Source organism: Melanotaenia boesemani, chromosome 6 (assembly GCF_017639745.1).
Source record: "Melanotaenia boesemani isolate fMelBoe1 chromosome 6, fMelBoe1.pri, whole genome shotgun sequence".
Classification (NCBI taxonomy): Eukaryota; Metazoa; Chordata; class Actinopteri; order Atheriniformes; family Melanotaeniidae; genus Melanotaenia; species Melanotaenia boesemani.
In genome coordinates this window covers 34,323,000-34,346,385 of record NC_055687.1, presented here as the reverse complement: position 1 = coordinate 34,346,385, position 23,386 = coordinate 34,323,000, and the positions used below count along the sequence as shown (strand labels likewise).

The 23,386-nt window shown below is 38.8% G+C and overlaps 1 protein-coding gene across 1 annotated transcript in view; it reads left to right on the top strand.

Annotated features, from left to right (window-relative positions):
* The window catches only part of ano10a (anoctamin 10a), a 35,585-nt gene extending 13,408 nt beyond the window's left edge, over nucleotides 1-22,177 (top strand). Inside the window, exons 5-14 of the mRNA XM_041988462.1 lie at nucleotides 252-371; nucleotides 781-965; nucleotides 2,065-2,449; nucleotides 2,540-2,595; nucleotides 2,666-2,740; nucleotides 2,844-3,032; nucleotides 3,125-3,316; nucleotides 7,347-7,475; nucleotides 13,612-13,728; nucleotides 21,303-22,177. Of these exons, the coding sequence (XP_041844396.1) occupies nucleotides 252-371; nucleotides 781-965; nucleotides 2,065-2,449; nucleotides 2,540-2,595; nucleotides 2,666-2,740; nucleotides 2,844-3,032; nucleotides 3,125-3,316; nucleotides 7,347-7,475; nucleotides 13,612-13,728; nucleotides 21,303-21,344 (1,490 nt within the window). The 3' untranslated portion in view covers nucleotides 21,345-22,177. The remainder of the gene's footprint in view (nucleotides 1-251; nucleotides 372-780; nucleotides 966-2,064; nucleotides 2,450-2,539; nucleotides 2,596-2,665; nucleotides 2,741-2,843; nucleotides 3,033-3,124; nucleotides 3,317-7,346; nucleotides 7,476-13,611; nucleotides 13,729-21,302) is intronic.
* Nucleotides 22,178-23,386: the final 1,209 nt, after the last annotated feature.

Sequence of the window (23,386 nt, the reverse complement as noted above, 5' to 3'; positions counted from 1 at the left end):
TTTTATTTTAACTTAAAATCAAAAGTGCTGTTTTTAGTTTTTTGTTTCGGACTCGTAGAAGAATAAAGAAAACAAGCTGATTATTTATATTTTGTTTGTGATTTTGAATTGAATATGAAATGAACCAATGATACCTAGAAATTAATCTATTAAAATGTGTAATACATGTATTAAATAAGAAATAACATGCAGTTTTCTTTTTTCTGTTTTTTTTATTTATTTATTTATTTATTTATTTATTTTTATCCTAGCTCGCAGGTTGCAGTCCAAAGGAATTTTGATCCAGATATTTCCACTGCACGAGAAGGAAGGACTGAAGAGACTGTCTTTTTCCTGGTATAAAAAGGTTAGGTTGTCCCTGCAGCCTCTTGGTAAGTGCAGAAATAGTCGTAATTTTCCTCATTTATCATTTAATAATTATTTTTGCAAAGATGAGAACATGGTCACAAGCTTAGCTGTAAAAAGCGCCTCATAGTTTGTGTAATGTTAATTTCATCCAGCATCCACTGGATCTGTCTGTGGGACCACAGGAAGCCAAAATATTTGGAACTGGGCAGAATAAGACTAGTGGCAACCTATACACTGAAAACACAAAACAAAACAAAAACTACAAAACAAAAAGGGTGAAGGGGTGAATCCCTTTTCTAGCTCTTGTGCTTTGCTATTTTCTCCTCCCTAGTTTAAATTAATTTGACATTCTGTTTTGTTTCAGGTTAAAACTTGTCAGTCTTATCATTAGTACCTCTACAGACCCCTTTACTTTCCATTGTCAACCCCCAGACGATATCAGACACTACTTCGGTGAAGGTCAGGCTCTCTACTTTGGCTTTCTGGAGTACTTCACCTTTGCCCTGATTCCCATGGCCCTTATTGGAGTGCCTTACTACCTGTTTGACTGGGAGGACTATGACAAATATGTCGTGTTCGCTGTGTTCAACCTCATCTGGTGCACGCTTATCCTTGAGGTATGGACTCTGATTTCACCAAAGGTCTTTTCAGCATACGTTCCACTTTTAATAAAAAAGCTGATGTGGTCCACAATTAGATTTAGACGACAATGTTTACATATTCACTCACCGGCCATTTTATTTGGTGCACCTGTTCAATTCTTGGTTTAGACAAATATCTAATCAAACAATCACATGGCAGCAACTCAACACATTTAGTCGTGTGGACACGATCACGACGACTTACTGAAGTTTGAGCGTCAGAATGAAGAAGAAAGGCGATTTAAGTGGCTTTGGTTGCTGGTCTGAGTGTTTACTGAGATTTTCACACACAACCATCTCCAGGGTTTCCAGAGATGGTCTGAAGAAGAGAAAATATCCAGCGAGCAGCAGTTGTCTGGACCAAAATGTCATGTTGATGTCAGAGGTTAGAGGAGAATAGGCAGACTGGTTGGAGATGATAGAAAGACAACAGGAAGTCCAGTAAGCACTGGTTCCAACCAAGGTCTGTAGAACAGCACCTCTGAACACACAACACGTCCAGCCTTGAAGCAGATGGGCTACAGCAGCAGAAGACACACCGGGTGCCTCCTGTTAGCTAAGAACAGGAAACTGAGGCTACAGTTCACACACACTCACCAACACTGGACAATAGAAGATGGAGAAACGTTGCTGGTCTGATGAGTCTCCATTTCAGCTCCACATTCAGATGCTAGGCTCAGAATCTGCTGGAAACATCATGAAAACATGGATCCATCCTGCCTTGGATCAATGCTTCAGGCTGCTGGTGGAACAAAATCTCTGCAGAATGTTTCTAACACCTTGTTGAATCTACACCACCAAGAATTAAGTCAGTTCTGAAGGGAAGAGGGGCCCAACCCAATACTAGCAAGGCGGTTAAAAGTGCCAAGACAGGGTGATTGTTATTATTCTGCTGGACTTCTCAGCTTAAGGGTTTCTGTTATTAAAGCAGGTCCTGATGGGCAGCGTCGCTAACCACTAACTGTGAGATTACCAGATTGATTTGATAACATTTCTTGCTTCTCTGTCTTATAACTTTATTCACTGAATGAATAAGACTAATAAAAACTGATTTATTTGATCTTCTGTTTGCCAGTTATGGAAGAGATGCAGCGCCTCATTAGCTTACCAGTGGGGCACATTGAGCAGGAAGAAGGCCTTTGAAGAACCTCGACCTGGATTTCATGGTGTCCTCGGTTTCAACCCTGTGACGGGCCGTGAGGAGCCCCTCTATTCCAACACTAAGCGTCTGCTTCGCATCTATCTGGTGTCAGTGCCCTTCGTCCTGCTTTGCCTTTATCTGTCACTCTACGTCATGATGATCTACTTCCAGATGGAAGGTTGGGCGCTGTCGGTCCACGATGAAGAGCCTACTTTCTGGACGGGAGTGCTCTTGTTCATCCCCAGTATTATCTATGCGGTTGTCATAGAGATCATGAACCTCATCTACAGATACGCTGCTGAGTTCCTCACTGGGTGGGGTGAGAACGACGTAGATCAAATATTGCAGTTTCACAGTGGGGTTGTGGATTTGTTCCTAAAAGGCTCCAAATGTTTTTCTGTTTGTTTAGAAAATCACCGACTGGAATCTTCACATCAGAATCATTTGGTCCTCAAAGTATTAGTCGTGAGTATATGTGACTTGTTCATGTACTTGTTCCTGTTGCTGCCTCACTCATCACAGCTTCTCTGTTTAGTTCAACTTCTTCAACTGTTTCGCCTCGTTGTTCTACATTGCTTTCATCATGCAAGACATGGTTCTGCTCAGACAGGTGGGTCGGTCTTTTTCATACATTCAGCAATACACCTCAAACTTCTCGTTATCTCGCTGTCTCCATGGTGTTATTTATTCCTCTCTTCTTCTTCTGTCCTCAGAGTCTGGCCACCTTGCTGATCACCAGTCAGATCTTGAATCAGATCATGGAAGCCTTCCTGCCCTACTGGCTTCAGAGGAGACGCAACAAGAAGATGATTCGCAAAGTTCACAAGAAAAGGACTCTGGAGGACAAAGAGCTTCCTCTGGCAGAACAAGTCCGGCTGGAGGCCGATATGAGCACATACTTGGTAAGAACACAATATAAAGCTTATCTACTCCTCATACAGGCTTAGGCTGATCCTGGTTGTGATTGGTTCTGTGTCTTACTGTGCTCTTTAAGGGTACGTTTGATGATTATCTGGAGCAGTTCCTGCTCTTTGGGTACGTCAGCCTGTTCTCCTGCGTCTATCCTCTGGCTGCTGTGCTGGTGGTGTTGAACAACGTCACCGAAGTTTACTCTGACGCCTTCAAGATGTGCCGCGTGTTCAAACGACCTTTCTCCGACCCGGCTGCAAACATTGGAGTATGGCAGGTGAGACATGTCCAGGTTTGACACGAGACAAAGGAAACGCTTTTGGTCAGTGAAGAGTTACTTTATTCATAATTAGAAAAGTAAATAAAACCCCTAAAATGAATAAATATTCCATGGTGTAAATAAATATGCCGATGATATAAATCCATCCATCCATTTTCTATACCGCTTGGTCCATTAAGGATGGCGAGGAAGCTGGAGCCTAATCGAGCACCAGTGATATAAATGCAAAATAAATTAATAAAATGCACATTTTCCAATGGTTAACTTTTTTATTTAACTGCACTTTAATTTTTATTTATTTACATTTATTTATTTAATTGCACTTTAATTTTATAATCTTATTTTCATTTATCTAATGACACTTTATTTATTGACACTTTTTTAAATTGAAAAACTTTTGTTTTGTAGTACCAGTTTTATGTATTTCATTAAACTTTTATTTTGAAGAGTCACTTTAATTTCCTGGGTCTTTTCAGGTTTTTATATTGAGATGAGATTGCGTGGTTATCTGTCCGGGTCTGGCTGCAGTGCAGCACTTGAAGAAGTAAATTGTGAATTTCCATCCAGAGACCTCAAACCCTACTGACCAATCACAGCAAAGCTTCCTCCCTCTAGGCCCCATTCTTTTAAATCCATACCAGGAGTCAACTGGAATCACAAAGTTAGGACTTCGTAGTGTTAAGTGAGCAAATTGGAGGACACTGGAAAACTCTGACGCAGCTTACAAGGTGCAGACATTCTGGCAACTATTTCAACTTTAAACGTCAACATGGAAAGTTTCCTAAACGTTCTGCAAACTCCAGATGATCTTCCGGCAACTTTTATTTCCCTCACCTGCCTGCCTCCTTCTTCCTGGTCCACCACACCCCCCCAATGGTGATCTCAAATCATCACCTCCGCGGCTGGATTTGAACTAATTACTCTGTGACCACGCCCCCTCATCTGAATAAAGGAACCTGAAATAAAAGTGGCACTGCAAAATAAAAGTTTAATGAAATATAAATGTGTGTAAATATAAATAGATGTAGTGCATGTGTGAAGACAAGGTAAATTTATTTATACAACATATTTCATACATAAGGCAACCCAGTGTGCTTTACATGGTCAGTAGAAACAGACAAGGTTATACATACACCAATATGTACCTTCTGATACAATAATATCCTGTAATACAAAAAGATGTCAACAGGAGATACAACGCTGTCATCATTATCATCATTATCAACATTATCATCATTATCATTATCATCATTATTATCATTATCATCATTATCAACATTATCATCATTATCATTATCATCATTATTACCATTATCATCATTATCAACATTATCATCATTATCATCATTATTACCATTATCATCATTATCAACATTATCATCATTATCATTATCATCATTATTACCATTATCATCATTATCAACATTATCAACATTATCATCATTATCATCATTATTACCATTATCATCATTATCATTATTATCAACATTATCATCATTATTAACATTATCATCATTATCAACATTATCATCATTATCATCATTATTACCATTATCATCATTATCATTATTATCAACATTATCATCATTATTAACATTATCATCATTATCAACATTATCATCATTATCATCATTATTACCATTATCATCATTATCATTATTATCAACATTATCATCATTATCAACATTATCATCATTATCATCATTATTACCATTATCATCATTATCAACATTATCATCATTATTAACATTATCATCATTATCATTATTATCAACATTATCATCATTATCATTATCAACATTATCATCATTATTACCATTATCATCATTATCAACATTATCATCATTATTAACATTATCATCATTATCATTATTATCAACATTATCATCATTATTAACATTATCATCATTATCAACATTATCATCATTATTACCATTATCATCATTATCATTATTATCAACATTATCATCATTATCATTATTAACATTATCATCATTATCATCATTATCAACATTATCATCATTATCATCATTATTACCATTATCATCATTATCAACATTATCATCATTATTAACATTATCATCATTATCATTATTATCAACATTATCATCATTATCATTATCAACATTATCATCATTATTACCATTATCATCATTATCAACATTATCATCATTATTAACATTATCATCATTATCATTATTATCAACATTATCATCATTAGCATTATCAACATTATCATCATTATTACCATTATCATCATTATCAACATTATCATCATTATTAACATTATCATCATTATCATTATTATCAACATTATCATCATTATTAACATTATCATCATTATCAACATTATCATCATTATTACCATTATCATCATTATCATTATTATCAACATTATCATCATTATCATTATTAACATTATCATCATTATCATCATTATCAACATTATCATCATTATCATCATTATTATCATTATCATCATTATCAACATTATCATCATTATTAACATTATCATCATTATCATTATTATCAACATTATCATCATTATCATTATCAACATTATCATCATTATTACCATTATCATCATTATCAACATTATCATCATTATTAACATTATCATCATTATCATTATTATCAACATTATCATCATTATCATTATAACATTATCATCATTATCATCATTATCATTATTATCTACATTATCATCATTATTAACATTATCATCATTATCAACATTATCATCATTATCATCATTATTACCATTATCATCATTATCATTATTATCAACATTATCATCATTATCATTATTAACATTATCATTATTATCAACATTATCATCATTATCAACATTATAATCATTATTAACATTATCATTATTATCAACATTATCATCATTATCATTATTATCAACATTATCATCATTATAATTGTTAACAACATTATCATTACCAACATTATCATCATTATCATTATTATCAACATTATCATCATTATAATTGTTAACAACATTATAATTATCAACATTATCATCATTATCAACATAATCACATTATCATTATCATCATTATCATTATTAACATTATCATCATTATCAACATAATCACCATTATCATTATCATCATTATTACCATTATCATCATTATCAACATTATCATCATTATCATCATTATCATCATTATTACCATTATCATCATTATCATTATTATCAACATTATCATCATTATTAACATTATCATCATTATCAACATTATCATCATTATCATCATTATTACCATTATCATCATTATCATTATTATCAACATTATCATCATTATCATTATTAACATTATCATCATTATCAACATTATCATCATTATCAACATAATCACCATTATCATTATCATCATTATCACTGTCAATGTGCATATGTGAGAAAATATATTCAGTTAAAAAAATAATAACTTTATCTTAATTAAAAGCAGGTGTTTTAAGACTAAAAAAGTAACAGTTGGCTCAGACTTCAAAATTCAGTAGAAACCATCAAAAATGCCATTATCACAATAAGTTAATATTTTCCTCCTGTCTTATGTTAACTTATTGTGATCAGGTTTTTATATTCATTTATTTATTTCCAAGCCTAAGAGGAGGGAACCTCAGATCACATCACAGGAACATATAGATATAGAAATATTAGAAATATCTTGAAAGGACCTGAAGTGAGGAGCCCCACCATTGTTCCATGGCTATTACTTCACAGATTCTCCAGCTTAAGGTTCACAGGATATGTAACACTAAATTATAAGTACTTTCAGCCTCATTTGTTTAATCAGAATCTCTTCTCAGCTGTCAGAAATGGTGTAAAAGTTTGGAGAATTCAAACTGGTTTTTTAAACATGACCACATTTGTCCTTTTTGGAATAATTTACTTGTAAATTTGAGCAGAGCTGGTTATTTAGGACCTTTCTACCATGTGGCCTGTTGGAACAGTTGGTTCCCATTCCTGGGCAGGAGTCACCGACTGTTGCTGTCCTCGTGTGTTTGTGTCCAGCTTGCCTTTGAGACCATGAGTGTGATCGCTGTTGTGACCAACTGTGCTCTGATCGGCATGTCTCCACAAGTCAAAGCTTACTTCCCTGAATCAGAGCTGCAGCTTATACTGTGGATAGTGGCGATTGAGGTAATACTCACACTCAGACCCACACACACTCACCCACATCATGCTCATATACGTTAACCATTCACAAAGAACAGAACAAAGAACATCTTTGCTGGGTTTAACAGCCATAAAATAAACGGTCTTGCTTTAGGAAAACACTGTCTGGAACAGTGATGAGTGCTCTAACCAAAGTTATATATATATAATGATACTTTTAAAGTTATACAGATGTCACAGTGTTTCCATGTTTCCAAAAATTTAATGTCCACAGATCACATCCATGAATTTTATTTTTCCACAGAACTTATCAGAACCATGTCTTTGGCTGTATGGATTGTGATAGCTTAGCTCATCTCGATCCACCTCTTTTTTGTCGAAGTCAGTACCTCTAGCAAACACCAAGTGACATTTCACTCAAGTGTCATCCAATTTTTTAAGGATTTACCTGAGGATGTGGAGGATGCTGATGCTGATGTTAGTTTCATACGTTCTGGTTCTTGATGTTTTTTGGTGCAGCAGTGAAAAAGGTCCTTCCTCAACCAGGTTCCTGCTGCACCACGTTGTCAGCATTTTTTAGACAAATTCATGTAGTTTTGTCTATGAACTGGTTTTGTATAAAACCATATCGCTGTCATTAAATCTACATCTTAACAGTGTCAACCATTAATGCTGGTTAATGTTCATGTTGGTGGTGCTGCTAGTGGTCCCCTGGTGGTCCCTTTGTTAAACCTAATAGCACCTTAAGGGAGGGTGGGGTGAGCCGGATTTTATGCTGTTTTTAGATTGTAACTATTTTTAACCAAAATATGTTCACCACTGATATCTGGAGAGAGAGAAGAGAACTTTTTAGTAGCAAAAATTTGGATTTTTTGACCAGCATTTTAGTTAAAACATGACACAGTTTTTTGCTTTGCATCCGTGAAGAGACTGTTGCTGAAGCACTGCTTTATTTACCTACAAATACAAAGGTTTTTTACGTCCATGCAAATTCTTTTCTGCATGCGCACTCACATGAATTTCTTGTGCAGATTTTTTTTTAATAGGATGACAAAACTTGATTACAAATACAAAGTCTGAAATTATTAGCAAATATTCACGTACAACTGCAAAATCTTTGTGGCTCGATATTGAGCCCAAAGCACAGCCCTGCTCTGCTTTGTATGTCCTCCACCACATGTCTTGTCCTCATATAGATTTTCCCCACCAGATGGAGCCACAGTCCACATTAGACAAATGTAGGTGTGGGTGTAGGAAGGGAAACAAGTTGTAGTTGAATATCTAAAAAAAAACACTAAAGTTGAAAACATTACAGGCTGCTCTGTGCTACATCCTTTCAGACATGCTGAGGAAGGAGAATCTTATGAGAATATCTCTGGTTGCAGTGTTGTGGATTGATTCTTTAGTCTCTTAAAGTTTCGTGTGTTTCAGCTGTTTTTAATGAGCTCTTGAGGGATGATGTATTGTTATCTTCTGCTTATTGTTTCTAAACGTAATATTCTTTTCTAGGTCTTCTGTACATCACTGTACTGCACATCTAAGGCAGAAACGGACATATTAATTTCCTGCATGTTTGTTGAAATTGTGGTCTGCACATAGCTGTGTGATCGTTACCGCTGTTCATGGAAAAGTGTGTGAATGTGTGTGTGAATGGGTGATTGTGATGTATAATGTAAAGCGCTTTGGGTATCATTCCAGGTATATAAATACAGACCATTTACCATTTATAGTGACCTTACATCACTGCAGGGTCAGAAAACTGGATCCCACATGTGTCTTTTGTCTGAGGAGCTCTTGTTTGGAAACTCTTTTTTCAGTCATCATGATCATATTGATGTTTGAAAGAGGGAGAGGTGAAGGGTGGGATTAAAACACATTTTGTTGCAGACACTCAAAATTGAGCAGAACACCAGAACATTTTCTTTTTGTTATTTATTGGTCACTGATGGTCATAAAGGGGTCATTAAAAACCGTTATATCTGTGGACCTCCTTCACTGGTCCTTAAGCCCAGTTCGCAGCTAAGGGTCTGGTTCAGGATGGGATGGTTTGATTTGGTAAACTTAATCTCTGGAGTGTTTCCACAGCCAACTAAACCTTTAGCTGGTAGGAGGCGTATCAGCAGGAAAGCAGTAGATGTATTAGCTATGTAAAAGCATGACATCATAGAAGATGCCTTCCTTGAGTTCTAACGATGAGAAATACGACATGAAAACAAAGGAGGAGAATGGTGGACATCCAGCAGTTTGTGTTGTTTCTTCTTGGCGTGTTAAACAACAAAAAAATCGACCATATATTTAAACATGGAGCTGTTCTTGCTTTGTTCTTTTTGCTGAGTTGCACAGGAAGTGACGATTCTTAATACCAATCAAAGGATTGCAGTGTGTCAAGCTCCACCCTTTTGGGTCTGATCGGTAGGATTGGGTACTGCAACATGATTTGGATCCGATATTCTTACTGTTCACTTACTGTGAGGAGCAGATGACTGGAAAACCAGGTATGACGCACTAGAGCTGACAATAGTTATTGACAAAATAAAAATAAAAGACATATTCATCAAATAAATTAGCTTCCTGTGCTAATGAAGTGTGCTAATGAGAGTGCACTGCAGCACACACTTTGCAGCTGATCAGTGCTGTATCTGGGCTGACAATGGTCAGTAATGCTCTTAAGAGAGGGATGGAAGATGGGGTATAGGTAGTGGTGAGGGCTCTGAATGCTAGTTTCCTGTTCTTAACTGGCAGGAGGCACCCGGTGTGTCTTCTGCTGCTGTAGCCCATCTGCTTCAAGGTTGGACATGTTGTGTGTTCAGAGATGATGTCCTGCAGAGCTTTGTTGGAACCAGTCTGTCCATTCTCCTCTGACCTCTGACATCAACAAGACAACTGCTGCTCACTGGATATTTTCTCTTCTTCAGACCAGTCTCTGTAAACCCTAGAGAAAAAAGAAAAAAGACAGACATCCAGTCATTTTTTAGTGCTCCAAAATGCCAGCTAAGAAGAAAGATCCCAGTAAAATCAAGTAATTCTGATAAAGCTGTCCATAAGAAAGGAGTGAAATGTTTCAGAGTGGTTTCATTTGGCAAAGTCGAGTCAGCTGACCACAGAGAGGCAACTTTAGTTCATCACAGATGGATAAGATCGATGCAGTAGATACATTTAAATGGATAGTTAAACATTTTATTTATAGGCCTACAGTTACAGCTGTGCTGCATTTTTAAGTTACCATATTTTGCAGCATATTTGGATATTGTATTTTTCTTTGTTGACACAACAATAAATGTACATTTTTGAAGAGTAGTTTGATGTTATTGGATTGTTCTAGAAGGTATTTCCTTTATAGTTGTGGAGGTTATCTTGATTTTCAATTTCTTGTAACGCTACTTTGATGGACTATAGTCGAACTAAGAGCAGGGTGCAAAGAACATCTGTTAGATGTGGCCATAAAGGTGTATAATTTTATTTATTATTAGCCTTTATTTATACAGGCAGTCCCATTGAGACATGCGGTCTCTTTTACAAGAGAGACCTGTTTACCTAACATGCATGTGTTTGGATGCCACCTTCCAGCTAATACATTGTTGGCTGAACATAGAAAAACCTGTAAACAGAATATCAAATATGGATTAATAAAGAACAATGCTAGAACTGCTATGTGTGTGAAAATCCCAGTAGACCAACAACCATGCCACATTCACTTAAATCCCTTTTCTTCCTCATTCTGATGCTGAGAGTGAACTTCATCATGTCCCTTTTCTAGCTCCAGCAGTATGAGAGCCAGGGACGTAAAGAAGCTGAACAAACGGATCCAGAAGGCTGGCTCTTGTTCTTGGAACTGACCAATAATCCTTTATGTTTTATTCATGTCCAGCCGTGTGTTATTAGAGCAGCAGCAGTAATAAAGACAGTTTTTTTTCTGAGCATTGATCAGACAAATCAGAATTTATTGACTGGCCCAAACAGTCTGAGTATCCTCCAAGTTCAGTCTAACCTTGTGCTGCTGAACACTCAGAAAAATAAATGAGCTTTGAATAACATCAGCAATCTACTAAGAGCTTCAGTGTTTATTGTGCACTTTCAATCATTGTGACAGGTCACCAAGATCAGGGATTTCTGAGCTTGTTCCGTTCGTTGTTTGGTGGAGCTGCTCTGCCGACTGGAAGGACAAAGCTTCTTAGTTTATGCTTCCACTCCTGAAATGTAAACGTTGTGTGAAAAAATCCTGATTTATTAACAGGGACTGAAGTTAACTGCTGATCTTAGACCCATATTAGTTTATCGGAGTCCTCCTCTGGTTTTATGTTGCATTTCTAATGTCTTAACATCCAGAGTGAAAACCAGTGTGAGTGACGATGATGAAGGCTGAGCAGACAGATTAAAAACTGAGAAGTTCAGTGTTTACACTGTTTGATCCACCGACTGCTGCACACGAGTCCAGCACTGTGATGAGGAAAAGCACTGAAACAAAGAAACTGGTAGCAGCTGGCGGACGCCCTGAGACATCGACACAAGCATAAATATGTGTGTGTGTGTGTGTGTGTGTGTGTGTGTGTGTGTGTGTGTGTGTGTGTGTGTGTGTGTGTGTGTGTGTGTGTGTGTGTGTGTGTGTGTGTGTTTGTTTGCAGTAGTACGTGTGTGAGCTCCAAGATCTGTGTTTGTGCTAGTCTGGAGGCCAGCTGGGAGCATGGTTTGTTCAGGATGCATTGATTGTGTGTAGTGATTTTCATGGAAACACACACACCACTGATTAAGTGATGCTGACTGCATGTGAGAGACAGGGGAGAGAAAATAGGATCTGCACACAGTCATCTGGGTAGTAGCTTAAATGATGAGCAAGCTTATGGTTCACATGTTCTCTCATATCCTGCTTATATCAAAGTAAATCAGTTTTGTGCATGCATGTGTATGTTTGGATACATATATCCGCTGGTGTTTGCAAGATGTTCCATATCTTTTCCAAAGTGCTATCAGCTTTGCAGCATCTGTTAAAGCGGCAGCATCAAAGCTAGAGACTTAAAGAAGCTAAACAATCTGATCCAGAAGGCTGGTTCTTGTTCGGTGAACTGATCTGGAGCAAAATCTGCTCAGCATAACGGACAACACTGTACACGCTCTACATCAGAGAAGTTAAACTCCAGTCATCGAGGGCCGCTGCCTAACAGGTTGTTGTTTCCTGCTTCAGCAGACCTGACTATAAGTCATAAGTAACTAACAGGATGGTTTGGATGTTTTCTCTATAGTTAGTAAAGTATAAGAAAATATATCCTGATGAATCCTGATGGTTTGGTATTAACAGGTTAGATAAGGATTTGCCTTCATCCTAAACCCAAATCAAACTTTACTAGCTTCTGATTAGTTTGCCAAATGTTTTTCTATTTTTTCTTGTGTTTGTGTGATATGATAAACACTTGTTGTGTACTTTGTTAGGTTCACCTTGCTAGTACCGGGTTGGACCCCTTTTTTCTTCAGAACTGCCTTAATTCTTGGTGTCATAGATTCAACAAGGTGTTGGAAACCTTCCTCAGAGATTTTGCTCCATTTTGACATGACAGCATCACACAGTTGCTGCACATCCATGATGAGTACTAAGAGACACAATGTAGGACAAGAAATTATCCCCCACACCACTTTCACGTTGTTCCACCATATTCTGATCTGAGGAGCTGAAGTGGAGACTCATTCATTCATTCATTTAGCACGTGGCTATGCACAGACTCAAATTTTCTGTTGTCCAGTGTTGGTGAGTGTGTGTGAATTGTAGCCTCAGTTTCCTGTTCTTAGCTGACAGGAGGCACTCAGTGTGGTCGTCTGCTGCTGTAGCCCATCTGCTTCAAGGCTGGACGTGTTGTGTGTTCAGAGATGCTGTTCTGCAGACCTTGGTTGGAACCAGTGCTGATTTGACCAAGTGTTCAGCATGAAAGACGTGTACTGTCTGTCTCTCCTGCCTCCATCTATGTCCTGTCTCATTTTATTACAGTGTCCTATCTTCATAGGATACTGTAATAAAATGAGAAAGGACACCACTTTATTAAGGCATAATCAAGTCATGATGCCTCAGTGGAAGCATGCTTTCTTTATGACTTTTAGGAGCTAAAGGATTAGAATAAAGTCTGAAAATGACAAACCCTTAAATATTTTAACCCTGTGATGTCTTTAATTTCAGCATGGGCTGCTGGCTTTCAAATTCATCCTGAGCTTCCTCATCCCAGATGTCCCAAAACACATCCAGATCAAACTGGCCCGTCTGGAGTTTGAATCACTGGAGGCCCTCAAGAAAAAGGTAAAACTGATCTCTGTGTGTTTAATGGTGTATATGGAGGCAACATTTAACACTTCACGGAGGGATGAAACACATTTCCCATCAGTGAATTAATTTCATGAAGACGGTCAGCCCTTACCCTGAGGAAACTCCAGAGAGGGAACATTGGTTGCTCCCTGGATAACAACGTGGATGAGCTGACAGCCTGCATGTGGCACGACCGCCTTTACCGACAGAGCAGCCTGCTGTGCTTTACGGAGACCTGGCTCAGTGAGAGGACTCCAGATATATTAAATTGGATGGATTTTCCCTTCAGAGGCTGGACAGGGATCCAGCGAAGAGCAGTGGGTGGAGGTGTCTGCCTATTAGTGAAGAAGGTAAAGAAGAGAATTTGTAATCTGAAAATCGAACTTCTTGCGGTGAATTTCAGACCCTATTATCTTCCCCGTGAGTTTTCCCATGTCATTGTTCAAGTGCTGTACATTCTTCCATCCGGCATCGGAAAGACTGCCACAGAAACTATTTCTAGAGTCACACACGACTCATTTATCTCAAGCTAGGGTCCTCGGCCATTTCTGGGAGCTTGAAGGTCCTGTTCAGTATCTTAGCTGTTCCTTGGATTGATCTCTTCTAGACCAAAATGAATGATGTTTCTCAAGGTATGGTACATAGTAATTAATCATGATTAATTACCATTTGCGACTACGCCTGAAATCTACCTGTTTTTACTGTATTGTAGCAACAGAAAGAGCCGATGCTCACTCTGATTTTTCTTCACTTTTTTACATTAGATGATCACTTTAGTTGTAATAATAACTTCAATATTACATAAAATGAAGACCTTAAAAAAATTATATCTCATTTGTGCCAACCTTTTCCTGGTCAGTGCTCCTGCCTGGCCCCCATCTAAACTTTTCTAGACCCGCCCCTGCATAGCTGAAGCAGAAACCCTGTGTACCATGTACCTGTGTCTCCAACATCTGCACAGCACCAGTTATTTAGTGAAGACGTTCCCTTGCTTCCATGACAGTGACATGGATCTGATTCACATGACAGTGATAAATGTTGCTTACTTTATCTAGCGCTTCCAAGAACAATATGTTTGGGTAAATATCTCCCACTGTGAACCATGAACTGCTAGTTTCCTCCTTCAAAGCTGAACGATAAACAAACACAAAAGAGACGGTGCTAGCAACAGAAAAGCCGATCAGCTGATCACCAACAGCCGTCTAGATTTACAACAGGAGGTGGAGGAGCTGCCACGCTGTACAGTGTAGACGACCAGAGCAGTGAAGTTTGTGCAAACTAAGTCAAAAAAGTTTTTAAAAAAATGCAAAAAAAAGTGCAAGTGCCTCTATACATATACATCTATAATATAATATAAGTTATTGTATACTGAGCAGTATACTGGCAAAAAAAAGAAATGTCACCACCCAAAAAAAGTTTGGCTGTCTTTAGATTTGATTACGGCAGCATTCGCTGTGGCATTGTTTCGATAAGCTTCTGCAATGTGACAAGATTCATTTCCATCCAGTGCTGTATTCATTTTTCTTGTACTGATGATGGGAGAGTCCAACCACTGCACAAAGCCTTCTCCAGCACAGCCCAAAGATTCTCCATGGGTTCAGGTCTGAACTCTGTGGTGGCCAATTTTTATGTGAAAATGCCGTCTCATGTTCCCTGAGCCACTCTTTTACAATTTCAGGCTTCAGGCTTCTACCTGTTAGCTTAATAAAATCTTGGTGATGACTTTTTGTTTCACTATTAATGATGGTAATATGATGTGTAGTATAATGTGCAGTATAAAGTAATAAAGTTCACCTTGAACTCTGCAAATGTAACCATACCAGTAATAGAAATAAATAATGACTGTAGGGTTCGGTGAGTAATTGTACATAAAAACAGCTGTGCAAGGCAACAGCAGTGCAAGTTGTGTATGTAATAGTGCAAAAATGAGGTGGTAGATAAGATAGACATCTCTGGGAGCAAAGGTTGTCCTCCTCTGCATCCTGCACGTGGAAAGCCACTGGAAAGCGGGGAATGGGGCATGGGAGCGGTCCTGAAGGATCCTGCTAGCTGTTCTCTGAGTCTGCTTGTTATTGAACTTACTGGAAATTAAGTTTATTATATTATTATTATATTAATATTATATTTCTGAGGGAGTCAGCAAGCAAAACGCCTCTCTGAAGAATCCGTTTGAAAACTAAAGACAGGCAGCCTGAGAGCTCCCCTCTTCCCAAGATCATTCTGTGGGACAAACCATGATAACATGTCACACTTCCCAGAACCAGCTGCTTTACATACTTTGAGAGCAACAAGTTCAACTCTGAATGTGCATTCAGAAACTCTCCTCTGTAATGCTCATCTCCTATTACATCTTCAGTTTTCATGTGTCTGATGTTTCTACTCCTGTCTAACCTTGTGAAAAACCTCCAGAGGACAGACTTCTGGAGTTCAGACAAGTATGAACAGATATGATGATCTGGGTATGAGGATCAGATTAGTTCTTACACTGTAACTCCAGCCAGCATGGATGAAGCAAGCTCTGCTCCTCTGCTCATGTTGGCCACATGAGCCTCTCTCAGATACTTGCTGTCAGCAGAGAGGTGCAAAGAACACTTTCTTTGAATCTGAGATATAGTCTGTAGGACGCTGCTTAGACAGCTGTCCTGCCCTCACCAAATAGTTTCTATGAATCCTGCTCCCCCTATTTGCTCAGGTCTTAAAGATTTTTTAGGAAACTGAAAGAAACAGTCACCCTCAAAAGTCCTATAAAACATATGACACCAGCGGGTGAGGTAGTGTTTGCATTAAAGGACAGAACCTGTATGTATGTATTACATATGTTTTGGTCCTAAACCATTCAGTGCTTTGCAAACTAACAGCAAGAATTTGAACCTAATTCTTTGACAGACCAGTGACACAAAGCCAGTGTAAAGATCTGGGGACTGGAGTTATAAGATCCACGTTATTGGTCTTGGTCTAGTTCTTGTTGTTTTATTCTCCTATTAGTTTTCATTGTCTCCGTCCTGTCTGGATTCCTGTTTTTATTTTGTAGGTTTGTCCCCTTCCATGTTCTGTTCACTTTCTGTTCATCATCACACCTGGGTTGAAATGTACTTTACCTGTCCTTAATAGTTCATCTTTTAGTTTTCCAGCTCTGTTTGCTCAATTTTTTTTATAATTTCTACATTGCTTAGTCCAATTAAGGGTCGCAGGGAAGCTGGAGCAAATATCTCAGCAAGGGTTCATCCTGGACAGGTCCCCAGTCCAAAGGCGGGGGACCCCGGCGGTCTGATCTTCGACTGAGAAGCTAGCTCTAGGGACATGGAATGTCATCTCTCTGGTGGGGAAGGAGCCTGAGCTGGTGCGTGAGGTTGAAAGGTTCCAGCTAGATATAGTTGGACTCACCTCGACACACGGCTTGGGCTCTGGAACCACTGTCCTTGAGAGGGGATGGACCCTCTTCCATTCTGGAGTTGCTCACGGTGAGAGGCGCCGAGCAGGTGTGGGCATGCTCATTGCCCCCCTACTTTGTGCCTATACGTTGGGGTTTACCCTGGTGGACGAAAGGGTAGCCTCCCTCTGGTGGGGGGACGGGTCCTGACTGTTGTTTGTGCTTATGCACCAAACAGCAGGATTTTACTGAACTGCTGGATACGATCAGCTGTCTGGATGCCCGGATATTCATCAGTGGCCCTCTCCCTCCCATCAGAGGAGGAGTGGAGAGATTCACTAGGCTGTTTAGTCTGAATGCATGGCTGTCGGCTGTATGTACCACACATCCAGTTAATTTCATAGACAACTTCAGCTTCTTCTGGGACCGCAGGCACTTTTTCAAGATGGATGGATTCTGCCTGAACAGGTCAGGAGTGAAGCTGTTCGCATCCAACCTGTTTTATTTTCTGAACAGACTCTGTTCCCTTGGACAAGGACAACAGACGAGAGACAAAAACAACGTGATAAGACAGAGCCTAGAGGAAACCTTAAGAAAAAACCACCTCAGCCCCCTCCAGAAGAAAGCCCCAAAGCTCTTAACGAGGACCTACCCTCTTTATCTCATCATACTCCATCCAAGTCACCCTCCCTCTCCCCATCCTCCCCACCCCTCCTGGACTTCACCTCCCAGATGAAAGAGCTGGTCACTATTGCGACCAAACTAACCCCATGCCTCAGTATGTTTCTGTCCCCCATAAACCCCCCACTGGGGCGGCTAAAAGGGGGGCACCCAGCCCCTCCTGTACCACCATGCCAGCTTCATGTTTCGGATGTATGTGTGGAGGGTCCAGGCTGTGTAGATAACAGCAGTCGTGATTTTTCCCAGGTCCAGCTATTTATTAGAAGGTTAAAAATATCTGTACTGTTTGGCAACAGAAGGAGAAAAGTAGCTCGGTCAGAACACAGAGAGCTGCTTCCTAAAAGGTTTCTAAGTAGAGTTAACATACCCGGTGAGCCACAGCGTGCCCCCAAACATAGGGTAAACAGTTCTAAACCCATCAAGTTAGCTTTATTAAATGTTAGGTCATTGGCAGGGAAAACATTTAATTAATGATTTTATAACTGAGCACAACCTTGATTTTATGTTTTTAACAGAAACTTTGTTAAACCTAAATAACAACGCAGCCGCTCTGACAGAGTCAATCCCTCCCAACTTTAGCTTTATCAGTTAGGTCAGACTGAACAGGAGAGGAAGGGGCGTTGCAGCTTTATTTAATGAATCATTTCAGTGCAAGCAGTTATCTCTTGGAAGTTTTATTTCTGTTGAAAGCTTCTTATAATATAATTTATCTAAATTTCTATAGACCACCGGGGCACTGTGCAGAATTTTATGAAGAGTTTAGTGAACTGCTGCTACAATCTGTTTGGATTTTGACTGTGCAATCATTGTTGGCGATTTTAACATCCATGTAGACAACAAAGCGACTAAAGATCTGGGTAACAGTCTGGAGAACTTTGGGCTGACTCAGCATATAACAGAGCCCACACACATTACAGGACACACTCTAGACTTGGTGATTTCGAAGGGTTTGGATGTTTCCAAGGTTACTGTGTGTGATGTGGGCCTGTCTGATCATTACTGTGTTTTCTTTGAGTGTACAGTTTCTGTTCACACAAATGTCTCAACAGAGATGATCACAAAACGCTGTATAACTAAAAACACGACTGGGATGTTTAACCAGGTCTTCTCTTCAACTCCTGTCCTGTCAGGCAGTTCAGCCAATGAGCTTGTCACTAGTTTTAATGCTAAAATGTTAAGTATTATGGATGCTGTTGCTCCCATTAAGGTGAAAGTTGTCTCTGGGAAAAAATAAGTCTCCATGGAGAAATTCCACATTGGTAAAGCATGGAAAGCCGAGCGCAGATGGAGAAAAACACATCTACAGGTTCATTATGACATGTATAAAGAGAAACTTCAATCTTATAATCTACCACTGAAGAATGCAAGAAAGTCCTATTTCTCTGGCATTATTAGCAAAAACTATCATAATGCTCGGGTCTTATTTGCTATTGTTGACAGGTTAACAAACCCTCCTGTGTCAATAGCACCTGAACTTTATTCCACCAAGGCCTGCAAATGAGCCAAATTTTTCATGAAAAAAATCCAAAATATCAGATAAGTAGTTGGTTTATCAACAGCAGGTTCGCAGGTTCAACAGACATACTGTGTTAATTGAAAACCAGTTTAAGCACCATGACACAGTTTAATCCCATTAACAGCATAGATCTGGGCGACATCTTATGTCAGCTGAACTTTTCCTCTTGCTGCTTGGACATCCTGCCCACAGGTTTCTTCAAAAAGGTCTCAAAGACTCTGGAGCCAGATCTGGTCCAGATTGTGAACTCGTCCTTAATTTCCCAGAACTTTTAAAATCAGCTGTAATCAAACCTCTGCTAAAAAGGGACAACCTAGACAAGACACAAATGAGCAACTACAGGCCGATCTCAAATCTTCCTTTTCTAAGTAAGATAATTGAAAAAGCCGTTTTTCATCAGCTAAACGACTTTTTAACACAAAACAGCGGCTATGATGTCTTCCAGTCAGGTTTTAGACAGCACCAGACTGCTCTGACCAAAGTCATTAATGAGGTATGTTTGAACACAGATGATGGAAAAATGTCAGTCTTAGTCTTACTGGACCTCAGTGCTGCATTTGATACAGTCGACCACAATATATTGCTTAAAAGACTGGAGAACTGGGTGGGCCTCTCTGGCACTGCGCTACACTGGTTTAAATCTTATTTAGAGACTAGAAAGTACTTTGTGTCAATAAGTAACTTTACATCTGAGCAGACAAGAATTACATGTAGAGTTCCCCAAGGTTCCATCCTGGGGCCTCTTCTGTTTAACATCTACATGCTCCCACTGGCACAGGTCATGAGGAAAAACAAAATTAGTTACCATAGCTACGCAGATGACACACAGATATATATTACAATGTCACCAGTAGACCGAGGCCCCGTACAGGCTCTTGGTAAATGCATTGAGGAGATTAATGACTGGATGTGTCTGAACTTTCTTCAGTTAAACAAAAACAAAAACTGGTCTTTGGCACGAAAGAGAAACGATTAAAGGTCACCACAGAACTTCAGTCTATACACCTAAAAACCACCAACCAGGCCAGAAATCTGGGTTTAGTGATGGACTCAGACCTTAACTTTGAAAAACACATTAAGGGAATTACAAAATCAGCTTACTATCACATTAAGAACATGTCAAGGGTAAAAGATGTGATGTCTCAGCAGGACCTGGAAAAACTAGTCCAGCTTTCATCTTTAATCGGCTTGATTATTGTAACAGTGTCTTCACAGGTCTACCTAAAAAATCAGTTAGACACCTGCAGCTGATCCAGAACTCTGCTGCTCGAGTCCTCACTAAGACCAAGAAAGTGGACCACATCAGTCCAGCTCTGAGGTCTTTACACTGGCTGCCTGTTCGTCAGAGAATAGACTTTAAAGTTCTGCTGCTGGTCTATAAAGTTCTGAATGGTTTAGGACCAAATTACATCAGTGACCTCTTGACCCAGTATGAACCTACCAGAACCCTCAGGTCATCTGGATCCAGTTTCTTATCAGTTCCCAGAGTCAGAACCAGACATGGAGAAGCTGCATTCAGCTTCTATGCTCCACATGTCTGGAACAAACTCCCAGAAAACCTCAGATCAGCTGAAACACTCAGTTTATTTAAATCAAGGTTGAAGACCCACCTGTTCTCTGCTGCATGGAGCTAGTTTTTATTTAGAAGTCAAAATCTACATCTGGTTCTTTTAAGCTGGAATCATGTTTTAATGTTGTCGTTAACTTTATTTCTTGCATTTTATCTATTTTATTTTAGCATATTCCTTCTGCATTTATTTCATTAATTGCATTTCTTTTAATCTTTATTTATTTATTTTTATTTTTTTAATGCACTTGCATTGCTTTCTGCACACTGCTGTAATGATTTATGTAAAGCACTTTGAATTGTCTTGTAAATGAAATGTGCTATACAAATAAATTTGCCTCTGCATATATATGTGTGTGTGTGTGTGTGTTGTTTTCTTTCTAAACTGAGTTGAATGAAACTAGATGTAATTCTGTTTGTTCTGTGTGTTTCAGAAATTGCTGGAAGCCTCTGAGCTCAGTAAGAGCATCCAGTGAGGAAGAGGGCCTCCAAAGCTACAGATGAAGACATATTTGTATCTACAAGGTTATTTTGGATTGAATGTGGTTGGTTTTTATGTACGGGAGGGAAACGGTTAATTTGCTTCACTGTGTCATAGAGGGGCTGATATGTACAATAAAAACAGTTTACTGTAAGAGAGGAGCTGGATGAACAAGAAACATTATGCTTGTCTTTTACATTGATGTTGTTCACGTGGGATTGTGTTAAAAGTACAGAGGGATGCTGTAAACATGATATACTACATTTCTGTTCTGCTTTTTAGCCACTCAAGTCACTTTGGTATTGGGTTAATTCATTACTTTATTCCAGGATGGTGCACAGTTAAAAAAGAAAAATAAAGCTGTAAGATGGTGGTGAATGCACACTGTACCAAAGCTTCATCTGGTTTGACTGAATAATGTGTATATTGGCTGTTTTCAAGTGTTAAAGCTGCTTGTTCTTATACTCGACACTTCAGGTATAGAAGTAAAGCAATACCATATAAATGTAATTTGTCATTTCTGAAAAAATGGCTGTACCAGTACACAAAACTCACAGATTGGCTTGTGATGTTCATAGACCAGAAAACAAGTCAACCTAAGAGTCCTCTGGTAACCAGCTGTCTTGTCTTAGCATGTGACATGACACAGTTAGCTTTATCACTTAGTTCCTTTATTGAGGAGAATGACTTGAAGTTTTAAACCATGCACTCTTGTTACACCTCTGGTGCCTTTTAATGTAACACAACCTGAATATCTGTACCCCGAAGATAAAAAGTATTGCCACTGTAATGGCTGGTTGCTTTGAAATAAACTTCTGAATGAGGAAATGAAGTGACTGTCTGGCGTTTTTTGCTCCTTCTTTTGAATTTATTGAATTTTAGTGCTGGAGGCCCGAAGCTCGTCCAGAGCTTCCGTTTTAGACTGATTGTTGCCTCACTGTGTTTGTGTGAGGAAATGAGGAGGCTGCTTCGTGGAATGATCAGTTCTAGGGTCAGGCCACAACATGGCAGCTGGTCTGGAAACTTCAGGGTTACTGGAGTTGTGAAGTGGAGATCTGAGGTTGCCAAACATAGCGAGAAAACCTCCTCAGTGTCATGCAGTGCATTAATCACCTCTGGGTTCTTTTCAACACCTTCTCTGAGCTGGTGAGAGAGACTAGTCTCTAATCTTCATGGATCTATATCCTTACTACTGTTACAGTAAATAACTGTATAAACAAGGTTACCTACTCCAATTTTTTGGTTAACTAATCTTCATCTACATCACAAAACACCAGTTAATAATAGAATTTGCTCAGTTTTTATTTGGAAGCTAGTGATCAAATACAAATATCTTAACAGCCACTTTTCATGGTGAGATTACAAGAAGTCCACACAATGCAGACCTATATAAACTATTCACTCAACGTCTACTTCCTCAGGTCCACCTTGCTAATACTGGGTTTCTTCTTTTTCCTTAGAGCTGCCATAATACTTGGTCAGACTGAACAAGGTGTTGGAAACATTCCTCAGAGGTTTTGCTCCATATTGACAGCATCACACAGTTGCTGCACATCCATGATGAGAATCTCCCGTTCACCACATCCCAAAGCTGCTCTACTGGAATTTATCATGGAATTTATGTAATCTTACTGGACCTGACCGAAGGGACAGAAAAAAAAAGTAAAAAGGAAAGAAGAAAAAAAGAAGAGGAGACAAAGATACAGTAGATTTAGGCAACTACCTTCAATCCAGCCTAACACCAGATAACCAACTGTTACACCTGGACAGAAACTCAACAGAGAATTTCTCACAGCTTTTACAATTAAACTAAGCTGTTAATCATCAGTACATAGAAAAATTATAAATAAAACAAAAACAAATAACCAACACATACAATGACACATACAAACAAAAACAAACAAACAAACAAAAAAGCATAAACAAAAGCATGTCTTAGTGTATAAACCCACTGGACTGTGACTGTGTCAGCATGCAGAGGATGAGGAATAAGGAGTAAACAGAGGCGAGTGTGATCGTGCAAATGTGACCATGTCT